We start from the raw sequence: 24349 nt of genomic DNA, 5'->3' as shown, positions 1-24349 counted from the left end.
TCTTCTCGTTCTCCATATCATTTTCCCGATCTATCATCTCGTCTTCATATCATTTTCCCGATCTATCTTCTCATTCTCCGTATCGGTTTCCTGATCTATCTTCTCGTTCTTCGGATGGGTTTCCTGATTGGACGAGGCTTGGCCTGATTTCCAGATCCCACACTGAATGAAGGGGTTCCAAAGTTAGGCTGTGGGATGGCCCCTCCACTTGGGGTTCCAAACGAGGAATTACCTCCCCCTGCTGAAAACACAAATTTTAAAAATTTATATTGTTGACACTCAGAATTATTAAATGTTAAATAGTATCAAAAGCACATCAAATTTCAAACTAATTGGATAAATTATAATACATTTTTCAATTTCTGGTATTATCTGGTAAACATATCATTCTGTATGGTTTCATTTCCAGAAATTCGAGTCGAGAAGAAAGTAAAGCCCAGTGGGGAAACCCTAAACATAAAAATGCTTTTTAATTCATTTTACATCATTTTCCGTATCTATTTGAATGGGGATGGGTGTGTGTGTGTGTGTGTGTGTTAGACTAACTACATACCTCCAAAGTTAAATGCTCCTGGAGCTAATGATTGAGAAAAGTCAAATCCTTTGCTTGGATTTGCAGGAGTGGACTGGTTTGGAGTAGCACTGTTATTTTGAGGTGTTCCAAAATTAAATGTTGAAGATCCTGCTGAACTTTGTGAGTTTTTCAATGGTGTTGCCATGCCAAAGTTAAACCCTGTGCCACTACCATTCATATTAGAAGCTCCAAAATTTGGTGAACTGGCAGATTTGGTGAACCCTGAGGCACCTGTTGACTGACCAAAAGCAGGAGGATTTTGATGCTGTCCAAAAGCAGGGCCTGGTTGCCGTCCAAAACTTGGCTGCTGCTGTCCAAATGTAGTCTGTTGGGTGGAAGGTGTCTGTCCAAATGCAAAAGATGACTGCGGAGCTGTTTGCTGTCCAAACCCTGACCCAGACTGAGTGTTTGGATTCTGCTGTCCAAAGTTGAAGGATGGCTGGGTAGATGACTGTCCAAAACCAGGAATACTTGCACTTTGTCCAAAACCAGAGGTTCCCTGTGCAGCTTGCCCAAATCCAGAGGTTGTTTGAGATCCTGCTGGTTGTCCAAACACTGCTTGTGTGTTGCTGGATTGTCCAAAAGTACTGTTGGAAGTATTGCTTCCAAACGCTGGAGGCTGGGATTGAGAAATCTGACCAGGTGGCTGAAATTGTCCAAAAACAGAACTAGACTGGGGAGCAGATGGCTGCCCAAATACACTGCTGGCAGCTGTGGTGGTCTGTCCAAATGTAAATGTTGAACTTGATTGAGACCCAGCTGGCTGTTGTCCAAATGAGCTGGATGAAGTTGTCGAGTTCTGGGTAACAGCTCCAAAGGCAAAGGTTGGCTTTGGTAGGTCTGATTTTGATGTATTAGTAGCACCAAATAGCCCTGCTGCTGTAGTAGATGTATTACTTTTGCCAAAATTAAAACCTCCAGCTGTAGAATTTGAACCACCTCCAAAGTTAAATCCACCACTTGCTGAGGAAGTTGTAGATGAAACATTTTGTCCTCCAAATGAAAACATCCCTGCAGTTGTAGATGTTGAAGGTGTGGGAGCTTGATTCTGAGTCCCAAAATTAAAACCTCCTGTAGCAGTAGGTGCACTTATAGGATTGGCTGTTATTGTACCAAAATTAAAACTTTCAGCAGCAGATGTAGTAGAAGCTCCAGCGTTTACACCCACTGATGGAGTAGAATTACCTCCAAAGACAAATGTGCCTGAAGTTGTGCTAGCAGCGACAGTCCCCTTCCCTGCTTCAAAATTAAAGGCACCTAGAGGATTTGCTTGGGTAGCAGGTGTAGCTTTGAAATTAAACCCTCCGGGGGCAGATGCAGTCATTGCATTGGTAGCTGCTGGACTACTAAAAGAAACTCCTCCAGCAGTTGTCGCTGTTGATAGGGCCGTAGTCTGACTTCCAAAGCTAAAACCATTTGACAATGAAGAAGCAGTAGTAGTGGTTCCACCAAAAGTAAAACCTCCTGCTGTTGATGGGGGTTTTGTTACACTGCTTACTGATGATACTTCACTTGAATTTTGACCTCCAAAGCTAAATCCTCCAACACTTGATGTAGTGGTAGGTGTAACTGTTGCTGAAGCACCGGTACTTTGGGTTCCAAAGCTAAATCCTGATGGTGCACCAATGGTGGGTAATGCAGATACAGCACTGGTAGTTACTAAAACCTTTTCACCAGTTTTAAAAGCTCCTGGACCACTGGATGAGGTCACAAGTGCATTTGTCTGTCCACCAAATACAGGAGGCAGAGCTGTGGTGGTGGAGCTTGGTCCACTAGAGAGTATTCCTGTTATAGTAGTTGAAGCTGGGGTAGAGGTTGGGGAGACAGCTGCTGTGGCTAGTGATTGTCCAAACTGAAAACCTGCAATATAAAAGTTGATATGTTTTAAATTCAAGAATAAAGTCTAATTCATTTTTTTGAGCTTGCCAGAGAATCACAATTTTTTTTAAAAAGCTTTTAAAGTATTACCTGTCACAGAGCTAGTTTTTGTTGCAGATGAAGCTGCTGTTGGCAAACTAAAGGGAGCAGCACTGGCTATAGCCCCAGAGGCACTTGTAACTGTGGTTGTACTACTAGACAGACTGGCCATGGCACTAGACTTGTCAACTCCACCAACTCCACTTGGAGAACCACCAAAAGAAAATCCAGCTGTAGCCAAAGGTTTGCTGGCTGGTGAGACAGAGCTGGAAGATGTGGTGGTATTCACAGAAAACAGAGTTGGTGAGGCTTTAGATGAAGCTGTTGTACTAGAAACTGGTAAAGAGCTGGTCACAGAAATAGGAGTGGTGGATCCCAGAGTTACAGGGGTGGAGATGTTAACCAATGGAGAAACAGCTGATGTTAAGGCTGGGGCTGCTGTTGAGACAGTAGTGGAGCTAGTACTCTCTATAAATGATAAAATAAAAAAGACCAAAGTTAAAGAATATTGTGAAAAATATAAAACATATTATGCAGCATCACAACAAAATCAGATAAATTTTTTGTGGGAATTGTTGTTCACCTGCTGTTGTAACTTCTTTCTCAGGTTCGCCTATCTCGGCCATCATCTCCTGTACTCTCTTCTCCTCTTCTTCTCTGTCCTTGTCATAATCTTCTATCTTAGCTATTACATTAGCTTGTGGAACCTGTAAGTGAGTCAATTTGATTGTACGTCAGCATTTTGTTCATTACAGTCAACATAAGCTCTATAGAACCCTTAAACTGACTGTCAAGTCTAATTCAATTAGCAATCAATATTTACATTTATACTGATAAAATTGTTTTGATCTGAATTTATGTTTAGGCTTTATACATGCTCCATGACATAACACTCGTATTTAGAGACACATCAGTGGATGACACTTGAGTGTTACATGTATATGATGCAGAGCCACAGGAAGTTATGAATGCAGATTTACTTACATTTTCATATGTTTTGTTTAAGCCTGCATACAGGGACATGTCTCTTTTTCTGGCCGATACTTTGTCTGATAAAGCTACTCGTTTGGGTGTTCTAACGGACTTGTTTGTCTACAAAAAACAGAGAAAAATAACTCAATAAGATTTGAAGCATTCCCTCAATCAAGTGAGCAATGGGTTATAATAAATATGGGGAAATTCACAAAAACATTAATTTCAACAATTGTTTTTTTTTTTTTTTGGTAAATACCCCCGATTGTCCGAGAAACTCTGCAACTGATGTTTCCAAATCCGACAGCTGACTCTTTGAGGCATCTTCTGTCTTCTGGGATTTTGTGACAGGTATATCTTTGTTTTCTGGCAACAGGACAGTTTCCATACTGTAAAACAAATACTAATCAGGTAAACAATCATCAACACAGAATTTTGAAATTAGTTCATCTTGTCAATGTCACTAATTTTTAAGCTAGTCAAATTATCACTGTAAGTCAACTCATTAGTTTATACAGCATTTTTTAATGGCTTAACTTTGGTATGCATGTATATAAACTTGAACTGGACTAATAACTTTTTTACTAGTCCATCAAAATCTAACTAAATATTTTAAAACAGACTACCGTAAATCTGGAAATTTTTACTGTAGATAAATTTTTAGCAAATTTGCGCGTGCATTGAATTCGCAAAAATATTTTTCTTAAAAATAAATCAACATGCGAAGAATTTTTTTTCTGAGAACTCGTGTCTTTTTTTAACTCAGTGAATAGGTGTCGGTAAGCACTGGTCATTTTTAAAAGAAACCTGTTTACACTAGTCTACTATAACTACAAGTTAATTACCCGTGCGTAAATTGCCCTCATTATATGAAATATCGTCCGATGATTTGACAAGCACTGAGGAGGTATGCCCCTTTTTAATTATTTTAATCAATTAATTTGCCAGTAAAGAGAGAACTGTCATTTTATCTAACCGTTCATCAACACGGGCGATAACTCAAACTACTAGAAAGTTCCAAATGTAAACGCGGTGTGTAAATTTTAGGTGAGAAAAACCAAACGTTGAGAAATTTAGTTATATTTTTTCTTCATTTGGATTATACTTTAGGTTAAAAGGCTAAAATGTTTTTTACACTTGAGTTAGTAATTATTTTCAGTGCAAATTAATCCTTTTGTATTTTTATCAAAATTGTTTCGGAGCGATTTTGCAATATCTTGCCACGTTGTGGGTATATTGGTGGTATTCTAACTGGGCATATTATTTGAAACATAACCTGATATGAAAATCTTCAGTGATTTTAATTTTTAGCACCAGTGACAATTCGCAAAAATTTGAAGCGTAAAAATTAATCAACAGCTTTTTAACCCAAATTCGCAAAAATAAATCGACGTAAAAATTTCCAGATTTACGGTATAAGGCAAAAAAAAAATTAATCAATAGTTTCTCAGGCCAAAAAAATCAGAATTCAATGTGTTTTTTTTTTTTTTTTTTTTTTTTTTGGAAGCAGGGGTTTAACACCTTTTCTAAGCCATTTGTTCGATACAAGGACCAACCTAGGGGGCGACTGAGGCGAAATAGTCGCTTTTGGGCTCCAAACTTCGCCATAATTTATCATGAAAGCGAAGTTTAAGTCGCCTTAACATTTGTAAACCATTTATTGAAAATCATTTAAAAAATCTATTAAGAAACATGGTAGAATCGTCAGTAGTTCATAAATCTTGTTTTATTACTGCTGAAATAAACGAAACAGCAGGACACTTGCACCTGTTTCGCTACCAATGACCAATGCATCGAATACTCTGTCGGAACTCCTCTAGATTTTACACTTCCGAGTATGAAAAGTCCATTGTTAAAAGTTATGCACAACCAGACGCAAAACAGCTGGTCAGCTATCGATGTCACGCCAAAGATGTTGAAGTTGATTTTAGATCTTTTTATTGTCAAATAATTAAATCATGCTGTGAATACAGACCTAATTTTACTGTTAAATTGTGGAGTTATGACCGTCTAAGAAATTACACGTCTGATATATAGAGTTCAATCAGCATGCGTACAAAGTACATCAAAACTTTTTTCAGAAAAAAAAAATTAATATTGAAAACAAATTTTCAGGAGAAAATAACAAAATTATGGCTATGCAATGAGGCTGAAAATTTAAAATGAAATGATAGAATTTAAAAGTTAATTGTGTATATTATGCAAGAAATGAAAAAAAAACTTACATTGTCATCTGTTTTGTTTTGTTTTGTTTTTTTTTTTGTTTTTTTTTTTTTGCTAGATATACCTTAATTGTAATTGGAAAAAAAAAATCAGAATCTTTTTCTTTCTCTCTCTTTTTTTTTTTTAATTATTTTTACTAGGATGCCAATGCAGAAAAATTATTGAAATGTTTATATTTATAAACAAAGAAATAGTTTCATTTTTAAAAAGTTTTATGAGTGATCAGTGGGCGTCACGCGCGCAAAGAAGTCTCCCTAAATTTCAAAACTTCTCCCTAAACTTCTCTGAGGGAGAAGTGAAGTTTCCCTAAATTTTGGGTCTAGGTTGGTCCCTGCAATAAAATGATAATATATATAACAATTCTTAATTTTTGTTCTCTGAAATTGGTTGTAATATGTATTCAACTTTCAATAATGTTACTCCAAACATTAATTTAAAAGTTAATTAATATAATACTGAAAATTTAGAAGAAATGTATTGCTTTTCTAATAAAAACGTTTTAATATCTTAGCACTTATGAAAAGGGGAATAAATCGATTTTCTTTTTCAACTTGGAAAAATAGAAAATTGAGTTATCTCTCTTTTCAATATGTCAATAAAATTGATCAATGCGGCCATTTTTTGAACTGATGCGGCGGTGCCTGAGAAACTATTGATTAATTTTTTTTGGCCTAAATGCCGATTATTATTGTAAGTTCCCAGCCTCAGTTGACAATGGTTTTTTGGGGTGAAAATTTTCAATGTTACGCTCAACTACATGCAATCTTTATTATATAATACTGATTGTTTTATTCAAATACATATATTACAATGAACCTTGCGCACATAAATTCTGTGCAGTCAACATTTCTTGAACTATCACTTACCATCAAGCAATTTTGACTGTTGCTATGCTGGAAGGCTTGGCTTCATTATTTAGCGGGTATTTTGTTTTTTAACAAATGTTTCCCGACGAAATCAGATTTAGCCCATTTACATGAACGTATAATATCGTAGAATATGTTATCATTTTTTTTCTTTTGTAAAGTGTGTGTTTTTACAAAGGTTTCAAAATAAAGCCAAGTGAATGGAGAAGGTGTAGATAAATGTAAATTGAAGCTTAATTTATCAGGCTCAAACACATGATGCCTAGCAATTTAACATGTTCACATGCAATTTCCTTGTATCTCAGAAGATAAAGCACAAAACAGTCAAAACTCATGCTACGTATCAGGTGATGTGATGGGATTATTCATAGTTACCTGAAGTTGAAAAACATTTGCGAATTATAGAATTCCACAGGACGGTCTGAATACAGTAGAGACTCGCTATTACGGTGACGGTTTTATACGATAGAACGCTTATTACGTTGCAAATTCAAAGCACAAATCCATTTCTTAACAAATCTATACAAAAAAGAACTGTTTATTACGTTGTCCAAAATCGCCAGGTCTCAGTATTACGATGTAAAAATTCTGTCAAAAATTTTTTTCACTCCGTGTTTATTCAGTGTTGATTGCTGGTAGACACTTAATGAGACGCTAAATAAACACTGGAACACCTGTGCTCTGAGAGAGTGTTAACTTACAGGGCAGTTAGGTGATTAGTGACGCTTGATTGCACCCACCTAGACTGTTCCAACGAGCCCAGCAGATTTGGAGACGTGCCAAAGCCATTGTTAAACAATTAAAGTTTACTCATAAACCTAGCTTCTTCTTTATCTATCGCTGTAATTTTTTTTAAAATTCTTTTATTCTTTATTTCATACTTAGTTTAATAAATTAATTTAATAAATAAAAGGTTATATTTAATATTATGCATGTATGCTGTACACAGGTACACATAATGTGTAATTTCGTTTGCAAATAAACAGCTTGGGTATTAAACATAATTTGGAAAAATTTGGAACTCCACTACAAACGTTTTAACAGCTTGGGTAGTGGCTTGGACTACCTCTCAGTTGTCAGCAGAAATACAAATCTATAATTGCTGAACTGCTAATTGACCTCTGTTCAGTAATAAAAAAAAATTATTTTGACAGATTGCTTGTCTTTTTACTTTGACCTTTTTATTTGAATAAAAAAAAAATGTTGTTGTTTATTTAGAAATAACTTTTAATTGAATACAAACTGAAAGAGAATAAAATAATCAGAATTTTGGTTGTTGTTTATATAGAAATGACTATGACTACGAAGACGTTGAAATTTCCACGAACGCATTATCTGGACAGAAAAGAAAGTGAAAGTACATGTTACAGAAAATGGCGGCAATTAAAGGAAGATTGTCGAAGTTTCTATTAAAAAATGTGCTCTATACTCTTACTATGATGGAAAAAGAAGAAATAGCATCATGAAAATAAGTTTTAAAGATAAGTAATCAATGAATTAAGTGTATTTGGCATATTGGAGAAGAATTTGAGCATGAAAAGGAGATAGAAGGAGAAAAATATACCCCCTAATACAAGAACACGTTTTCCAAACGATGTTTTACTGGATTTTATCGGGAACCTTTATTACGTTGCCCTCGGTATTACGATATTTTACCGTGACAAAGTGAACATCGTAATAACGGGTCTCTACTGTACTAGCTTACAACACAGGGAAAACATGTTAAAAGGAAAACTTTCCCCTTTTAAACCATGAATGCATGTTTGTCTGTTTATCTCCTTCTAATATTTTATATAAACAAATGTATGACTAACATTAGACAGAAAAACATGCACTGACTGCATATAAATTTAAAAAAAAAAGGGGGTGTCCTTGATCTCACACGAAGATTCAAGAAATCCTAATATCCCAAACTACAGTAGTCTAAGAAACAGGGGCCCGTTTTACAAAAGAACTTACGACTAAGACCAAAACTTTAGATGATTGTAAAATTTTGCAAAATTAATTATTCTCTTTGAAATTGTTTCTGTAAAAATATCTTACCACATTCTTTTAAAAAAATTAAAAACTAGAAAACTGACCAGTCAGCAAGGGCCCCGCCTTGGGGTAGAATTAATAGGGTGCAGCTTATGGAATGATTAAAAAATGTACAAAGAATAAGCAACAGCAACTGTATTCTCAAAATTTCAAGATAATTCCTGAATATTCAAAAACCTGAAAATAATATCCTTGTATTTACATTAGGCAGTAAAGAACAACTTTATGAACATTGAATGTATATTTAAACAATTATGAAGCTTGTGTTATATAAAATGCCAGCCTTCAATGAACGCAAATATCATGAAGGCTTGACCTTAACTTCAAACAAACAGCAGTTGCAGACAAAGGTTTACATTAATCTTAAAGTGACAGATAAAGAAAAGCCTACTAAATTTTCTGCAGCAGGCTAGATAATTAATCCCAAGGGATTAATTGTACCTCTCTCATCATTTTCTTCTAAAGTTACAATAAGAACTTTTTCAGTATTAATGATAGAATGGGGTTTTTATACAACTATCCTAAAAATTAATAATATTCTTGAATTAACATAAAGTGAAAAAAGTAAATCAAAAAAACTTCTTTAATCTATTTCTTGTTATTAGAATTCAATGAAATCATAACTATTAAACAAAAATAAATTATAAAAATTTATATTTAAATCCACATTTCAGAGTGTTCAAACTTCATTTGCAGACAGAGGTGGTAATTCATCTCAATTTGACAGATAAAGATAATGCTCTGGATTTTCTTCAGGAGGAAAGCTAATTAATCCCAAGGGACTCATAGCAGCATTCAGTTTACAATGGGAACATCTTCAGCAGTTATCTCTCTTTGCCAATGCTTTCGTATATAAAGTTAAGGAATCTACCCCACCACCCCAGCTCCAAACTAGGGGACATAGAGAACCAAACTTAGCATCAAAATTTGTGTTTCTGCCTACTGAACTACCATACCAAATTTGTACTTGATTGGGCAACCATAAAAAAAGTTGCCCATTCATTCTTATGCATAGTTAAGGAATCTACCCCACCACCCCAGCTCCAAACCAGAAGACACAGAGAACCAAACTTAGCATCAAAATATGTATTTCTGCCTACTGAACTACCATACCAAATTTGAACTTGATTGGGCAACCATAAAAAAAGTTACTAGAAAAAAAACAGAAAATTTGTGGACGGAAGAGTGACAGACGGACAGACAGACAGACAGACGGACGGACAGAGTGATTACTATAGGGCACCCGCAAATTCTTGCGGGGCCCTAATAAGTTTCGATATAAAGTTAATTAAAAAGTTATATGAAGAATTAAATTTGGTCTTATGTCGTAAGTCCTTTTGTCAAATGGGCCCCTGGATTAACATTTTGTGATTATTACAAACTTATAATTCATGTAACTATGACCTATGAAAACTAAATTTGATGTTGCCTTTCAATTTAAAAAGATATCCATTAAACAAGAGGCCAATAGGCTACATCTCTCACCTGAGTACATTAATAGCTAGAAAAAAGAAGAAACTTTATATTAAGTATTGGTATTTAGTAATAAAGGATATCACAAATACCCCCCCCCCCCCCTTGGATGGGGTGCTAGATTTATTCACATTTGAATCTACACTAACTGAGGATGTTTCATATTTCTTTGACTAATTATGATAGCTCAAAAAATTTTTTTCAGATGTTTTATCTTCTATTGTGACCTGTGCTATCCTCAGGGGACATAATTTGTACAAAATCAAATAAAACTTACCTGCTTCTGAATTAGATGACTAAATCAATCATGAATTTGCTATTCTTGGTAAGAAGATTTGAACAATTTATCCTATGTTATCCTAAACTTTGTTACCAATTACGGCCCCTCTGTACCCATAGGGGTCATGATCTGAACAATCTTGAATGTAAACTACTTGAGGAGCTTCCATGAAAATATGTATACCAGTAATCAATGCTTTAATGTGTTTGGGAAGGAGATTTTTCCTATATTTTTCTATGTAAATATTTGATTACCCGTTGTGGCTCCACCCTACCCCCCGGGGTTCATGATTTGACAAACATGAATCTACACTACCTGAGGATACTTCCACATAAAATCATAAATATGACCAATCATGGCTTTGTTGGTATCTAAAATAGGTATTTCCCTATATTTCTATGTAAAACTTTGATCGCCCACTATGGCCTCACCTACCCCCAGAGGTCATGATTTGTACAAATTTGAATTTACATTGTGTCAGAAAGTTTTCACACAAGTTTCATCTTTTCTACCCCATTGGTTCTTGAGAGTTTTTTATATATATACACACACCCATTTTTCACAATTTCTTAGTTATCTCCTCTTGGAAGAGGGTGTGACCCTTCAATAGAATAAAAACTTGAATTTCAATCACCCAATGAAAGTCTGTGCCAACTTTGGTTGAAATCAGCCCAGTGGCTCTTGAGAAGAAGAAAAAATATGAAAAGTTTACCACGACGACAGACAACGGACGAATCTTTGATCAGAAAAGCTCACTTGAGCTTTCGGTTCAGGTGAGCTAAAAATGCTCTGTGCATGTACTGAAATATTTTCCCACCACATTCAATGAGCCAGACCTGCAGGAATAATTTACTTCAATTTTCAGCAGATTTGTGATATTCAGAGAAACTAAAGAAACATGGTGAACAATAAACATGTTAAAATTACAGAAATAAAACATACATGTTGCATTACAACTACTCAGAAAAGGTCCAATAATCTCATAATTTTTCTACATTTATAGATTTGTTATTTCCAAGTCCATAAATGTAAATGTTAAATAGTTACCAAAATTCCTCTATATCTATCCTACACAATTTGCAGTTCATGCACTAAAAATAAGTGAATACATGTATGACATTTTCAGTGCCCTCAATTCAATAATTGACATTTCACTGAATTCAAAATGTCTGTATCTGGATGAACAAATCTGCTTTAGAGCCAGTGGTAAAGACAGACTAATTATCACAAAATATAAGAATCTTACTGAAGAGGACTTAATATCGCTAAGTGGAATTTCCTCTTCTGAAGGATTGGCCAGCTGTCTTTACCATAGACTGTTAATTAAATTAGCTAATTATTTTCTCAGTTTTGTGTTCATTAGCAACTTTTCTAAATTATCCAGGAACCTGTCTATCACAATGAATTTGTAATAAGTGAATTAACACAGGTATATTAGACAATATTGTCATTAAAGGAAAGGCTGGAAATTTGCTCAACAGGGGTCTTGCGTAGGGGTGGGACGATATACCGATACACCGATACATATCGATATTTTCCTCTAAGATACGGTTTACGATACAAGCATTCAAATATCGGTACGAAACGATATACGAACGACCTATCCAAAAATTGAAAAATGAAAGTACCTGTTCTTGGAAAATGGCGGCTTGTACAAAGCGAAGAGATGATAATGATATTAAAAACATACTGTAAAACCTATAAGTCGTTGATTAGGGGTAAAACGTTTTCACTTTTAAGCAGCCTCGGAGGATTGGACAATAAAAGTTCAGTATGTAAAGCGTGCTATACACACAGCACCGCGAGTGAAGACGAGTAGTGAAATAATTTTCTTTTCCAATTAATGGTTCATCAGAATAATTTTATATGTGAAAACGATGGTATCGTTTCCAGAACAATTGATATTATAAATTGTTAGTCCATCTCGTGCCTTTTTGTAATCTCAACTAGCCTACAGACTTTCAGCAATTGATGTAAATGTTTTTAATGAAATTTTAGTCAGTATTCTTTGATGAACTACACAACTGTTTGTAAACAACTTGTAAATAGAAATTTCGTAACAATAATATGTACATGTATTATTGTTTTTGTAAAGTTTTAGTCAATGAAATTGATGAACTTCAAGTATTAATTTCAAAGCACACATGATTTTATATAGTCTAAGAATAATTTGTTGATTTAATGTCAAGACATAAAAAGTGAAATGAAATACTTATTCTTTTGAATAGTTTTATAATTTATCATGTAACAGTTGATTTAATGTCAAGACAGAAAATGAAATAAAATACTTTTTAAAAATATTTTTATAATTTATCATAATATCGAGATACGTATCGTATCGTGCTAATATATCGAGATACGTATCGTATCGCAAGATCTGTGTATCGTCCCACCCCTAGTCTTGCGTTTAGTCTTAATATTTGATCTTTAATCAATTGTTTATGAACAAACAGAAATTGATACTTAATATTTTTTAACAAGATTTTTCAATTTCTTTTCACATACTGTACAACTGCACTAAATACCATAATAAATGAAGAAGCCATGGGCAATTCCTGCACAAACTGAACATGGCTATGGACAATAACACCAAAGACAAATTCTCAAACGCCTATATAAAAATTATTAGCCAGACACTTGGTTGAAAGAGCAATGATAAATATGATGTAGTATTTATTCCTCTTCTTGGGAGGATTTCAGAAAACCAGAGTCTTGAAAGCCACATCAGTAAATCATTGCATTTATATCATTACTGGTTCTCAAACCCTCAGCCAATAAATATGTACATATAATTTTCAAAGAAGAGCAAGGACACAAACTCAACTGTATAATGTTAATCATAAGAAGTATATTGATCTAAGGTGAGCTTTTCCATCTGAACATTTAATAAAGTTTGAACATATTCTTGAAGTTTCTTTTTCAGAACTAACTTTCACTACCTCTGTCAACCTACCTCTGTAAAGATGGCTTCTTGGTGACAGGTGAATTCTGACCTGATCTGTCTTCTAACAAACCAGAGTTTTCTTTGGAATCATTTTTCCTTTTCATTGCAGCCTGCAAACAATTATTCTATTTAATCTCCATCAGAGCAGTCTTTTTTATTTCTTTTGAATCAATAAATACAGTCATGTAGCTTTTGAAAAATGAGGAATTTTCAATTTTTTTGTAAATATATAATTTTTTTTTTTTCTGATATTTATGAATAAATTTTATCAGATTCTTAAAAGAAATAATTTTTAAAAATGTGAATATCACAGACTCAGACATAATCCATAAAAAGAAGCATCTATTGTATTATTACAATGCAGAACTATCCTGCAGACATTAAAACAAGAAGTCCATTGGCCAAGACTCTCATTCAACTGAGTCACTGCTGCTAGTTCATTTCAATAGTTTTATTTTTTCATTTTGAATTTCCCTCCATATTCAAATGAAAAACTTTCAATTGATAATGTGGCCTCACCTTACCCCTATATATAAATGTGAATAAACTTAAATTTATATTACCTAAAAGGGATAGTTCTATATTTTAAGCATGAATATCTAGTGCTTTGTTAACCTTTTGAAATTGATTTTTAAAGATTTCTGCTTAATATTTATGTACTCCTATGTATAGCTTTGATTCCCATAGTTTCCCAATCCTACCTCCAAGGGGTCAAAATTTGAACTTGAATTTACACTGACTGAGGATGCTTCCATGTAAATATGACTAACCTGTTTTTGCTGTTCTTGAAAAGAAGATTTTTAAAGATTTTTTTATTTATATTCATTTATAAAATTTTGATCACCATTTGTAATCAAAAGAGCCCCGTCCTAACACCAGAACCCAACTCTGGGGCCATGAAATTCACATTTTAGAAGAGGCACCCTTCCTCATCATAACTATGTAGGTAATAAGTTTGTTTAATACCCAGGAGCTGAGGAAAAGATTTTCAAAGAATTAATGCTTTTTTACTATATAAACAATACAGTCCAACCCTAACACCAGAAACACTGACCCTTGGGCCATGAAATTCACAATTTTGGAAAAGACACCCTTCCTTATTATAACTTTACATCAAATTTATTAGTTTAATACCTTGGAGCAGAGAAGATTTCAAAAGAAATAATGCCTTTTCATTGTATAATCTATATAGCCCCACCCTAGCATTAGAACCGCTGACCCTGGCGCCATGAATTTCACAATTTGGTAGAGAACTAAATGCTTATTACATTCATGCCAACAGTTTGACTGCTTGATATCCAGGAGTAAAGAAGATTTTTAAGATTAATGCATTAATTTTAGTGGTTTTTGCCCCACCCCTTAGGCCCCAGGGGGGGCCTGGGACCATGAAATTCAAAATTTTTGTTCCCCTTCACCCATAGATGCTATATGCCAAAATTGCTAGTAATTAGGTGAGGGGTTGCAGAGAAGAAGCTGAAAATGTTTAAATGTTAACACACTGCACGATGACCGACGAAAACAGATAGCAATAGGTGACCTAAAAATGTGGGTGGACAGAATGTTGGATGGACAGTGATTACTTAAAGAACGCCTAACATTGTTTTCACAGGCTACAAATTTTAAACAATTACCTTGACCAAAGTGGTCCATACCTGTCTCTCCTTAATCCTTCGCATGGAACTGAGTGAACTAGCAATAGAATTATACTGAGCTTCCCGGCGAGGTCTCTTCTGGCTGTTTTCTCGTTCACTATCCTCCCAGTCTGTCTCCGATAGATTGGTCATATTCAGAGTGCGTTTGAGGGTGGGGGTCTTCAGACGAGGAATAGTGTAGCCTTGGGTTGAGAGGTCAGGAAGATTGTCCGGCAGGGAGGGGAGAGAAGAGGTGGAGGCATTAGACTGCTGGCTTTCTTGACGTCTACAAAATAAACAAGAGGATCATTGGCCACAACACTCATCTCAGCAACATTTATGGAACGCCGGGACTGTCTTATATGAGGATTAAACATTATATGCAGTGTTTCCTTCATTATATGCGGTACTATTTTAATTATATGAAGTAGTTTTTACATTATATCGTGTACAACTTCCATTATATGCAGTACTTCTTGCATTATATGGTGTAGATATGTCATTATATTATGTACATCTATCATTATATGAGGTATTTTTATCATTATATGAAGTGCTTTTAACATTATATGCAGTAGTTCTAACATTATATGCAGTAAACACAACAATATACAGTGGACCCTCATTTATCCGGACGCTTTGGTTCCCAGTCAATTTGTCCGGATATGTGAAGCGTCCGGATATCTGAATTACCATTTAAACAAGACAAAATAGCATTTAAAAATTCCGTTCCGATGAAAAGTCATCCGGATACTGAAGCATCCGGATATCTGGCGTCCGGATATCTGAAGGTCCACTGTATTATGTACTTCTCACATTATATACAGTATATTCATCATTATGTGTAGTATTTCTGTTATTATGATGATGCTGATCGTTAAATATTATGTCCGGTCCAGTTAGCATTCCGCGCGGTAGATTTTACATTTCGTTATGATGTAGACAAAGTATTATATGCGGTGCTTTCTTCTTTATGATGATGATCTTTCGGAAGCTACCTTTCGGAACTCTCTGTTAAAAATGCGGTTCTTCTTTCTATCAACTGTTAAATTCAGTACAGTAAATACATGCGCGTATTATTTATGTCTCTGAATAAAGCAATAAATGATTGATGCTCCGTGAATTATTAAATTGTTTTTAAAAGATATGAAGTAGTTTAATAGAGAAAAATAAAATTCCATCTATTTTATGGTATGAAGTAAAACGAGAGAGGGGGGAGGGGGGTAATGAGTATGATAGAAATATTTTAAGAGTGGAAAAAATTGAGACGTTTTCTATTTTTCTTGTGAACAATATGACATTCAAAAAGATTCATTTCATATATAGGACAATCATTGTCAAAATAGATAATGAAAAAACTAACCGATACCTTCCAATACGCAGGTCTTTAACAGCGCTTTATAGAAAACATTACATGTATCTATTTATTTAGCATTTATTTATTTATTTGTATTTAGGGGTGCAATTTTTCACAATGTAAATTACCCATTAAGGGGGGGGGGGGGGGGGTCAGCCGGAGAGAAAAACCAGAAGTCTCTGTCGAGACTAAAGCTCTACTGGTTTGTACTTATAGCAAAGGAAGAGAAAAGTACTTAAGCAGTTGGAAATTGAAACTTTTCAACAGCAATAAATAGAATTATGATCCTTGATTAAGTCTCTTTATGTTCTTAGTGCAGTCTACTTGCATGCCACATTTATATTATAATCAGACTAAAATTATTTTTAGTAACCACGGCAACACCGTTCATCGAAATAAAAAACCGATAAACAGAATTATGTATCTTATTGTAGTCTACTTGTGTGCCAAGTTATATTGAAATCAGACTAAAACTGTAGAAGGAGTAGCATTTTGAAAGAATTTCACAGAAATTTCTATTTTTAGTAACCACGGCAACACCGTTCATCGAAATCAAAAACCGATACACAGAATTATGTATCTTATTGTAGTCTACTTGTGTGCCAAGTTATATTGAAATCAGCCTAAAACTGTAGAAGGAGTAGCATTTTGAAAGAATTTCACAGAAATTTCTATTTTTAGTAACCACGGCAACACCGTTCATCGAAATAAAAAAACCAATACACAGAATTATGTATCTTAGTGTAGTCTACTTGTGTACCAAGTTATATTGAAATCAGACTAAAACTGTAGAAGGAGTAGCATTTTGAAAGAATTTCACAGAAATTTCTATTTTTTTGTAACCACGGCAACGTCATTCATCGAAATCAAAAACCGATACATAGAATTATGTATCTTATTGTAGTCTACTTGTGTGCCAAGTTATATTGAAATCAGACCAAAACTGTAGGAGAAGTAGCATTTTGAAAAATTGTTTACAGACAGACAGACGGACGGACGACGGACGCATTACTATCGCATAAGCTCTTCTGGTCTCTGACCAGTAGAGCTAAAAAATAAATTACCTGAAGAAAGCGAACAAGCCATAAAAAATATTGAACATTTTTAGCTCACCTGAGCCGAAGGCTCAAGTGAGCTTTTCTGATCACATTTTGTCTGTAGTCCGTCTGTCTGTAAACTTTTTCACATTTTCGATTTCTTCTCAAGAACCACTGGGCCAATTTCAACCAAACTTGCCACAAAGCATCCTTGGGTGAAGGGGATTCAAGTTTGTTCAAATGAAGGGCCATGCCCTCATTCAAGGGGAGGAGATAATTGCGAATAAAAATTAGGTGGCATGTTTTAACCAGAAGTCTCTGTCGAGACTGAAGCTCTACTGGTTTGTACTTATAGCAAAGGAAGAGAAAAGTACTTAAGCTTTTGGGAATTGAAACTTTACAACAGCAATAAATAGAATAATGATCCTTGATAAAATCTCTTTATGTTCTTAGTGTAGTCTACTTGTGTGCCAAGTTATATTGAAATCAGTCAAAAACTGTAGGAGAAGTAGCATTTTGAAAAAATTTCACAGAAATTTCTATTTTTAGTAACCATGGCAACACCTTTCATCGAAATCAAAAACCGATGCATAGAATCATGTATCTTAGTGTAGTCTACTTGTGTGCCAAGTTATATTGAAATCAGACCAAAACTGTATGAGGAGTAGCATTTTGAAAGAATTTCACAGAAATTTCTATTTTAAGTAACCACGGCAACACCGTTCATCGAAATCAAAAACCGATATATAGAATTATGTATCTTAGTGTAGTCTACTTGTGTGCCAAGTTATATTGAAATCAGACCAAAACTGTAGGAGGAGTAGCATTTTGAAAGAATTTCACAGAAATTTCTATTTTTAGTAACCATGGCAAAACCGTTCATCGAAATCCAAAACCGATACACAGAATTATGTATCTTAGTGTAGTCTACTTGTGTGCCAAGTTATATTGAAATCAGACCAAAACTGTAGGAGGAGTAGCATTTTGAAAAATTGTTTACAGACAGACAGACAGACAGACAGACGGACAGACGGACGGACGCCAGACGCATTACTATCGCATAAGCTCTTCTGGTCTCTGACCAGTAGAGCTAAAAATCTTCTCAAGAACCACTGTGCCAAGAAAGCTGAAACTTATATGGAAGCATCCTCAGTTAGTGTAGATTCAAGTTTGTTCAAATCATGACCCTAGGGGGTAGGGCGGGGCCACAATGGCCGACTTAAGTTTTACATAGAAATATATAGGAAAATTCTTTAAAAATCTTCTTCTCAAGAAGTCTGAACCACTGTGCCAGGAAAGATGAAACTTATACGGAATCATCCTCAGGTAGTGTAGATTCATGTTTGTTCAAATCATGACCCCTGGGGGTAGGGTGGGGCCACAATGGACGACTAAAGTTTTACATAGAAAGATGTAGGAAAATTATTTAAAAATCTTCTTCTCAAGAACCACTATGCTAGAAAAGCTGAAACTTTTATGGAAGAATCCTCAGGTAGTGTAGATTCAAGTTTGTTCAAATCATGACCCCTGGGGGTAGGGTGGGGCCACAATGGCCAACCAAAGTTTTACATAGAAATATATAGGAAAATTCTTTAAAAACCTTCTTCTCAAGAACCACTGTGCCAGGAAAGATGAAACTTATATGGAAGCATCCCCAGGTAGTGTAGATTCAAGTTTGTTCAAATCATGACCCCCGGGGGTAGGGCGGGGCCACAATGGCCAACTAAAGTTTTACATTGAAATATATAGGAAAATTCTTTTAAAATCTTCTTCTCAAGAACCACTGTGCCAGGAAAGATGAAACTTATATGGAATCATCCTCAGGTAGTGTAGATTCATGTTTGTTCAAATCATGAACCCTGGGGGTAGGGTGGGGCCACAATGGCCGACTAAAGTTTTACATAGAAAGATGTAGGAAAATTATTTAAAAATCTTCTTCTCAAGAACCACTATGCTAGAGAAGAAGCTGAATCTTTTAAGGAAGCATCCTCAGGTAGTGTAGATTCAAGTTTGTTCAAATCATGACCCTGGGGGGTAGGGCAGGCCACAATGGCCGACTTAAGTTTTACATAGAAATATATAGGAAAATTCTTTAAAAATCTTCTTCTCAAGAATAGTACAGCCATAATTGATCATATATATATGGAAGCATCCTCAGGTTTTGTAGATTCATGTTGTTCAGATCATGACCCCCGGGGGGTAGGGCGGGGCCACAGTGGACGACCAAAGTTTTACATAGAACTATATAGGAAAATTCTTTAAAAATCTTCTTCTCAAGAAAAGGAAAGCTATAATTGATCATATTTATATGGAAGCATGCTCAGGTAGTGTAGATTCAAGTTTGTTCAAATCATGACCCCCAGGGGTAGGTCGGGGCCAAAATGGCAACCAAATTTTTTGCATAGAAATATATAGGAAAATTTCTAAAAATTTCTTCTCAAGAATAGCAAAGCCATGATTGGTCATGGGACTACTTTTGGATTTAAACTTTTCAATAATAAACCAATTTCTACTTTTTCCTAGCCACAGTGCTCAGGTGAGCGATGTGGCCTATGGGCCTCTTGTTTTATAGTAAAAGTTATGTTTATGAAAAGGTGGAGGGTTTTGCTACGTGCGTGTAATGTCTACTCTGAAAATCATGTCTTTTCCTGATACATAACATTTATATAGTACAGTTAAAGACAGTGAATATCAGCCATTTTTATATGCCATAGTTTAACAATGAATACAATGGAATGATAAAAATATTTCAATAATAAGTGCATCTCTCTCTCACTGTAAACTATTGAAGTATTGATATGATCTCTCTCGATCTCTCTCTCTCGTTGTAAACTACTGAAGTATTGACATGACTTCGAAATTCCTTTAATTAATGTAGGGATAAATCCAGTTAATAAGTCAACGAAATCTAAACAAGCTTGAAATTCTACCATACTTAAATTTTTGCAATTCCAAGAATCTTTGTTATTTTTTGACTCGATTGAGAATAAGTGCCCACAAATTGCAGATAGAGGTTGGCATATTATGTTACCCAAGAGAAGAAAGATATTGTATTAACTGTTGTTGAAGATGAACATCATTTTTCATTTGGGTATACCCTCTTTATAAACAACAAATCATGCGCGGATCTAGGGGGGGGGGGGGTCAGGACCCCCTATCCCTGGAATTTGCAAGGTTATTAAATTTATATACTAAAAGTAATAAAAATTTCTATACTTTAACAAATAAAGGAAATTTTTTATGGATTATGTCTAACGAAAATGATATGTTGCTTATCAAGCTGGGTAATTTTTTTAATCAATATCTTTTAAATAAGAAATAGCAAATTATGCAATGTTAAATAAAGAACCAAATATGTGTAAAAGAGTAATAATGTTTATACTCTAGTAAAAAAAGCCTTATATGTACAGTATGTCGATTATATATGTTGTAATCCCCAACTGCTGTATCATCATTAATCTTTTGTTAGTTGCTACTATCTATTTTGAATTTCTTATTGCATTTCTCTTTACTTGTTTGCCCTGATGGGCCCCAAATTGGCATTAATAAATCTTATCTTATACTAAAGCAAGAAAAAAGTAACCTTGGTTCCCCTTCGGAAAACACAGATCCCCCCTGGTAACCGCGAATTTGTGTTAAATTGGTATGAAATGTCAAAGGTTTGAAGCACTAGAAGTCATCCCCCCCCCCCCCCCAAAGAAATGGGTTTTTGAAGTTTGGACAAGTTAATGTGGTTTTTTTTTTTTTTGTGGTTATTATTAATATTATTATTATTTTGCTTTTTGGGTTGGATTTTATTTTTCTGGACAGGGGTGGAACCCCCCCCCCCCCCCCCCGGAAAAAATTTCTGGATCCGCGCCTGAACTAAGATGTGAATTTTGTACTTTTTTAAATAACATATCTATATCTTATGGAATTCTTAATTCAGCAGATGTTAAATCTACAAGAAATATTTGTAACTTCATACGTGATGCATTTAATTAATATAAGAAAATCCACGTGACTATATTATCACATTTATTTACTTGCGCCATATGCGATATTTGTTAAACTGAATACAAATAAAAAATAAATAATGATATAGGGATAAATATTGTGTGGTACATGATTATTACGCATACGTGTGGTTGATTCCCAATTATTATTGATAACCCAAAATCATGAAGAATGTTTATATCTAAGCACGAAAAAAGTAAAATTTTCTAAATATAACAAGGGGGTTCCGAAGGGTAGCTTCCGAAAGATCATCATCATAAAGAAGAAAGCACCGCATATAATACTGTGTCTTCTTTATAACGAAATGCAAAATCTACCGCACGGAATGCTAACTGGACCGGACATAATATTTAACGATCAGCATCATCATAATAACAGAAATACTACACATAATGATGAATATACTGTATATAATGTGAGAAGTACATAATATATTGTTGTGTTTACTGCATATAATGTTAGAACTACCGCATATAATGTTAAAAGCACTTCATATAATGATAGATGTACATAATATAATGACATATCTACATCATATAATGCGAGAAGTACTGCATATAATGGAAGTTGTACACGATATGATGTAAAAACTACTTCATATAATTAAAATAGTACCGCATATAATGAAGGAAACATTGCATATAATGTTTAATCCTCATATAAGACAGTCCCGGTGTTCCATAAACATTGATCCTACAATGTACTTCTTTTTCTGAAAATTTTAGAGAAGTTTTTTCTTCTTGTTTCCTATGAAAAATATTGAGTGTATTGTATCCCAACCCCACTTTTAGGGATCATGACTTAACCAAACTTGAATCCATACACATAAAGCCCCTTCAATATCAAAATTGGCTAAATGAGCGTAAGAATAATTTCAAATCTTATCTTCTGCAGATTGGAGAGAAATCAATGAAAAATGTAAGTAATGAAATGACTTCTGTAAACCTACAATGTAAGTCTACCAGTTGACATACTTCGTTTATGTTTCTTTTCATATTTAGATATTTATAAGCCTTGTTAATGGAATTAATATCAAATACACATAGTTGCTGGCCCTATAAAGTCTCCCTAGATTTCGAAACTTCTCTCAATTTCTCTGTTGGGGAGAACTGTCTTCTCAACTTATGAATCTGAGTTTGTCTCTGGACAAGTATTTACATCTTTTTCAAGTTGCACGTAAATGTTACACAAATGCACATATGCTAAAAAGTTTCCCTAGAATTAGAAATTTCTCCCTTTATTTCCAAAATGGAGGTTTTGTCTCCCTAAATTATGGAACTAGGTTGGTCCCTGAATTGTAAACGCTTTTTAATTCCGAGTTCATACCTTCGCTTTGCCATTTGCCCTTGAACATCCGATATGGTGACATCCATTCCCTCCATGGTTCTTTTTCTACTAAAATTTAATTTGAAAAATAAATGATTGAAACACATCTACCACAGCAAAAACTTCAGTTAACACAAACTGGTGAACAACAAAGTTAAATGATCATCAACAACATAGAGCACGGCTCACTTAGGTCTTTTTTTGAATTTCTGAAAAATCAAAGCTGCACAGTTTTAGTTAAAAATGCATTAATTATCAGTACCATCCTTTTCGACTGCATTTACATGTATATTGAAACTAATGTAATTTTTAATTAATCTATACATTAATTAGAAATGGGAAACAGTCAATAAATCAATGAAGGATTTCATGTTTACCTGAACAAAATTTCATATAAAGTATATACTAATTTACTTAACTACCTATATTACTAATTTACTTAACTACCTATATTCTATAGTGGATAGTTGTGCACTTTATCATATATTGTAGTTTATTTTGATACTATAAGAAATGTTTGGAAAGCTTATTCAAATTATATAATTAGAAAAAAACTTAGGGGTGAAAAATCAACTTAGAAATGTCGAAAGATTACGCACGTCATACATCAGTGATCTTTCTACATCCAATTTTGTTTATATTTCGTACTTTTTTCATTTTGAAGCAATGACTGTCACTAATGTGACATTGGACAACACTCTATATCTTACCTTTTCTCTTTTAAGGCAGATAATACTGCTTGTGTGTTAGGTGTAGCCTTTACATTTTCATTTTTCACTTGGAATAATCTGAAATATGTCATAATCAGTTTAATACTACTAGTTTATACTTGGAAAATTGCATACTATGTGGAAAATTTGAACTTCACATTTCAATGCAAACAAAGAGTGTGTAACAAATAAGATTAATATATCTGCTAAAACAGGAACACTTTAGACCTTGTGTTATTTATTCTTCTTGAATCAGGAGGAGCAATCTTCACAGTGTTTGGACTTTTCCCTATCGTTCTGGAGCTTGGAGAAAACAGGGGTCGTTCTCGTCTTCCCAGTCTGACTGCAGGTAAAAAGCCAGCCATTGGCCTCTCTGGATAGGCTGCTGCAACTTCTGGAGTTTTTGTAAGAGGGCTGAAAGGAACATAAATTTATAATCTAAACTTTTTCAAATTTTTGCCAGAAAATCAGCTTGAATTGAATTGGTAAAAATCCCAAAAGTTCTTTTTTTTTATCAATTGTTGAAATTTCTTGATGTTGACAGTAAGATTCAATAATTTTTTCAAATCTTTATTTATAATGTATGCATGACACATGTACAATACCTTCTAGATACATTATCGAGACCAAGAGCTTTTCTGACGGTAGGTAGAAAAGGAATGGATGTTAAGCGACTGTCCGTGATCCTTGAATTATTAAAATCAGACCTCCTACCAGCAAACGAATGGTTTCTTGAAACGGCATTGCGACTTCGAATTCTGTTCTCGAGAGGCGGTGAATTTGAACCAAATTTCCATGGCGATCTAACAGTTGATTTGCTCACTTTTGATTTATCTTGGAATGACCTGTTTAAAAACATGTTTAAAAAACCACCATTTGTTACTGATAATTTTTCCTTTTCGCCACCAGGACCTTTTTGCTTCTTTTGCTTTCTCTTATCCGCGCGAATCCAACCACTCGACGACCATCTTTCGAACAATACACTCGCACATAAAATGGATATCGA

At 34.5% G+C, this 24349-nt stretch overlaps 1 protein-coding gene across 1 annotated transcript; it reads right to left on the bottom strand.

Annotated features, from left to right (window-relative positions):
- Window positions 1-6: 6 nt before the first annotated feature.
- On the bottom strand, window positions 7-24346 carry LOC134267478 (nuclear pore complex protein DDB_G0274915-like; the record flags this gene model as incomplete). Its single annotated transcript, XM_062749679.1, has 12 exons — window positions 7-241; window positions 554-2434; window positions 2543-2959; window positions 3075-3198; window positions 3476-3583; window positions 3723-3852; window positions 13296-13396; window positions 14939-15203; window positions 22634-22702; window positions 23344-23421; window positions 23572-23757; window positions 23949-24346. Coding segments are annotated over 12 exons (3903 nt in total), but the record flags the coding sequence as incomplete, so codon positions are not given.
- Window positions 24347-24349: the final 3 nt, after the last annotated feature.

This window comes from Saccostrea cucullata, unplaced genomic scaffold, assembly GCF_032062105.1.
Source record: "Saccostrea cucullata isolate Sc308-1 unplaced genomic scaffold, CSIRO_AGI_Scuc_v1 ctg9492, whole genome shotgun sequence".
Classification (NCBI taxonomy): domain Eukaryota; kingdom Metazoa; phylum Mollusca; class Bivalvia; order Ostreida; family Ostreidae; genus Saccostrea; species Saccostrea cuccullata.
This window is presented reverse-complemented; position numbering and strand designations above follow the sequence as displayed.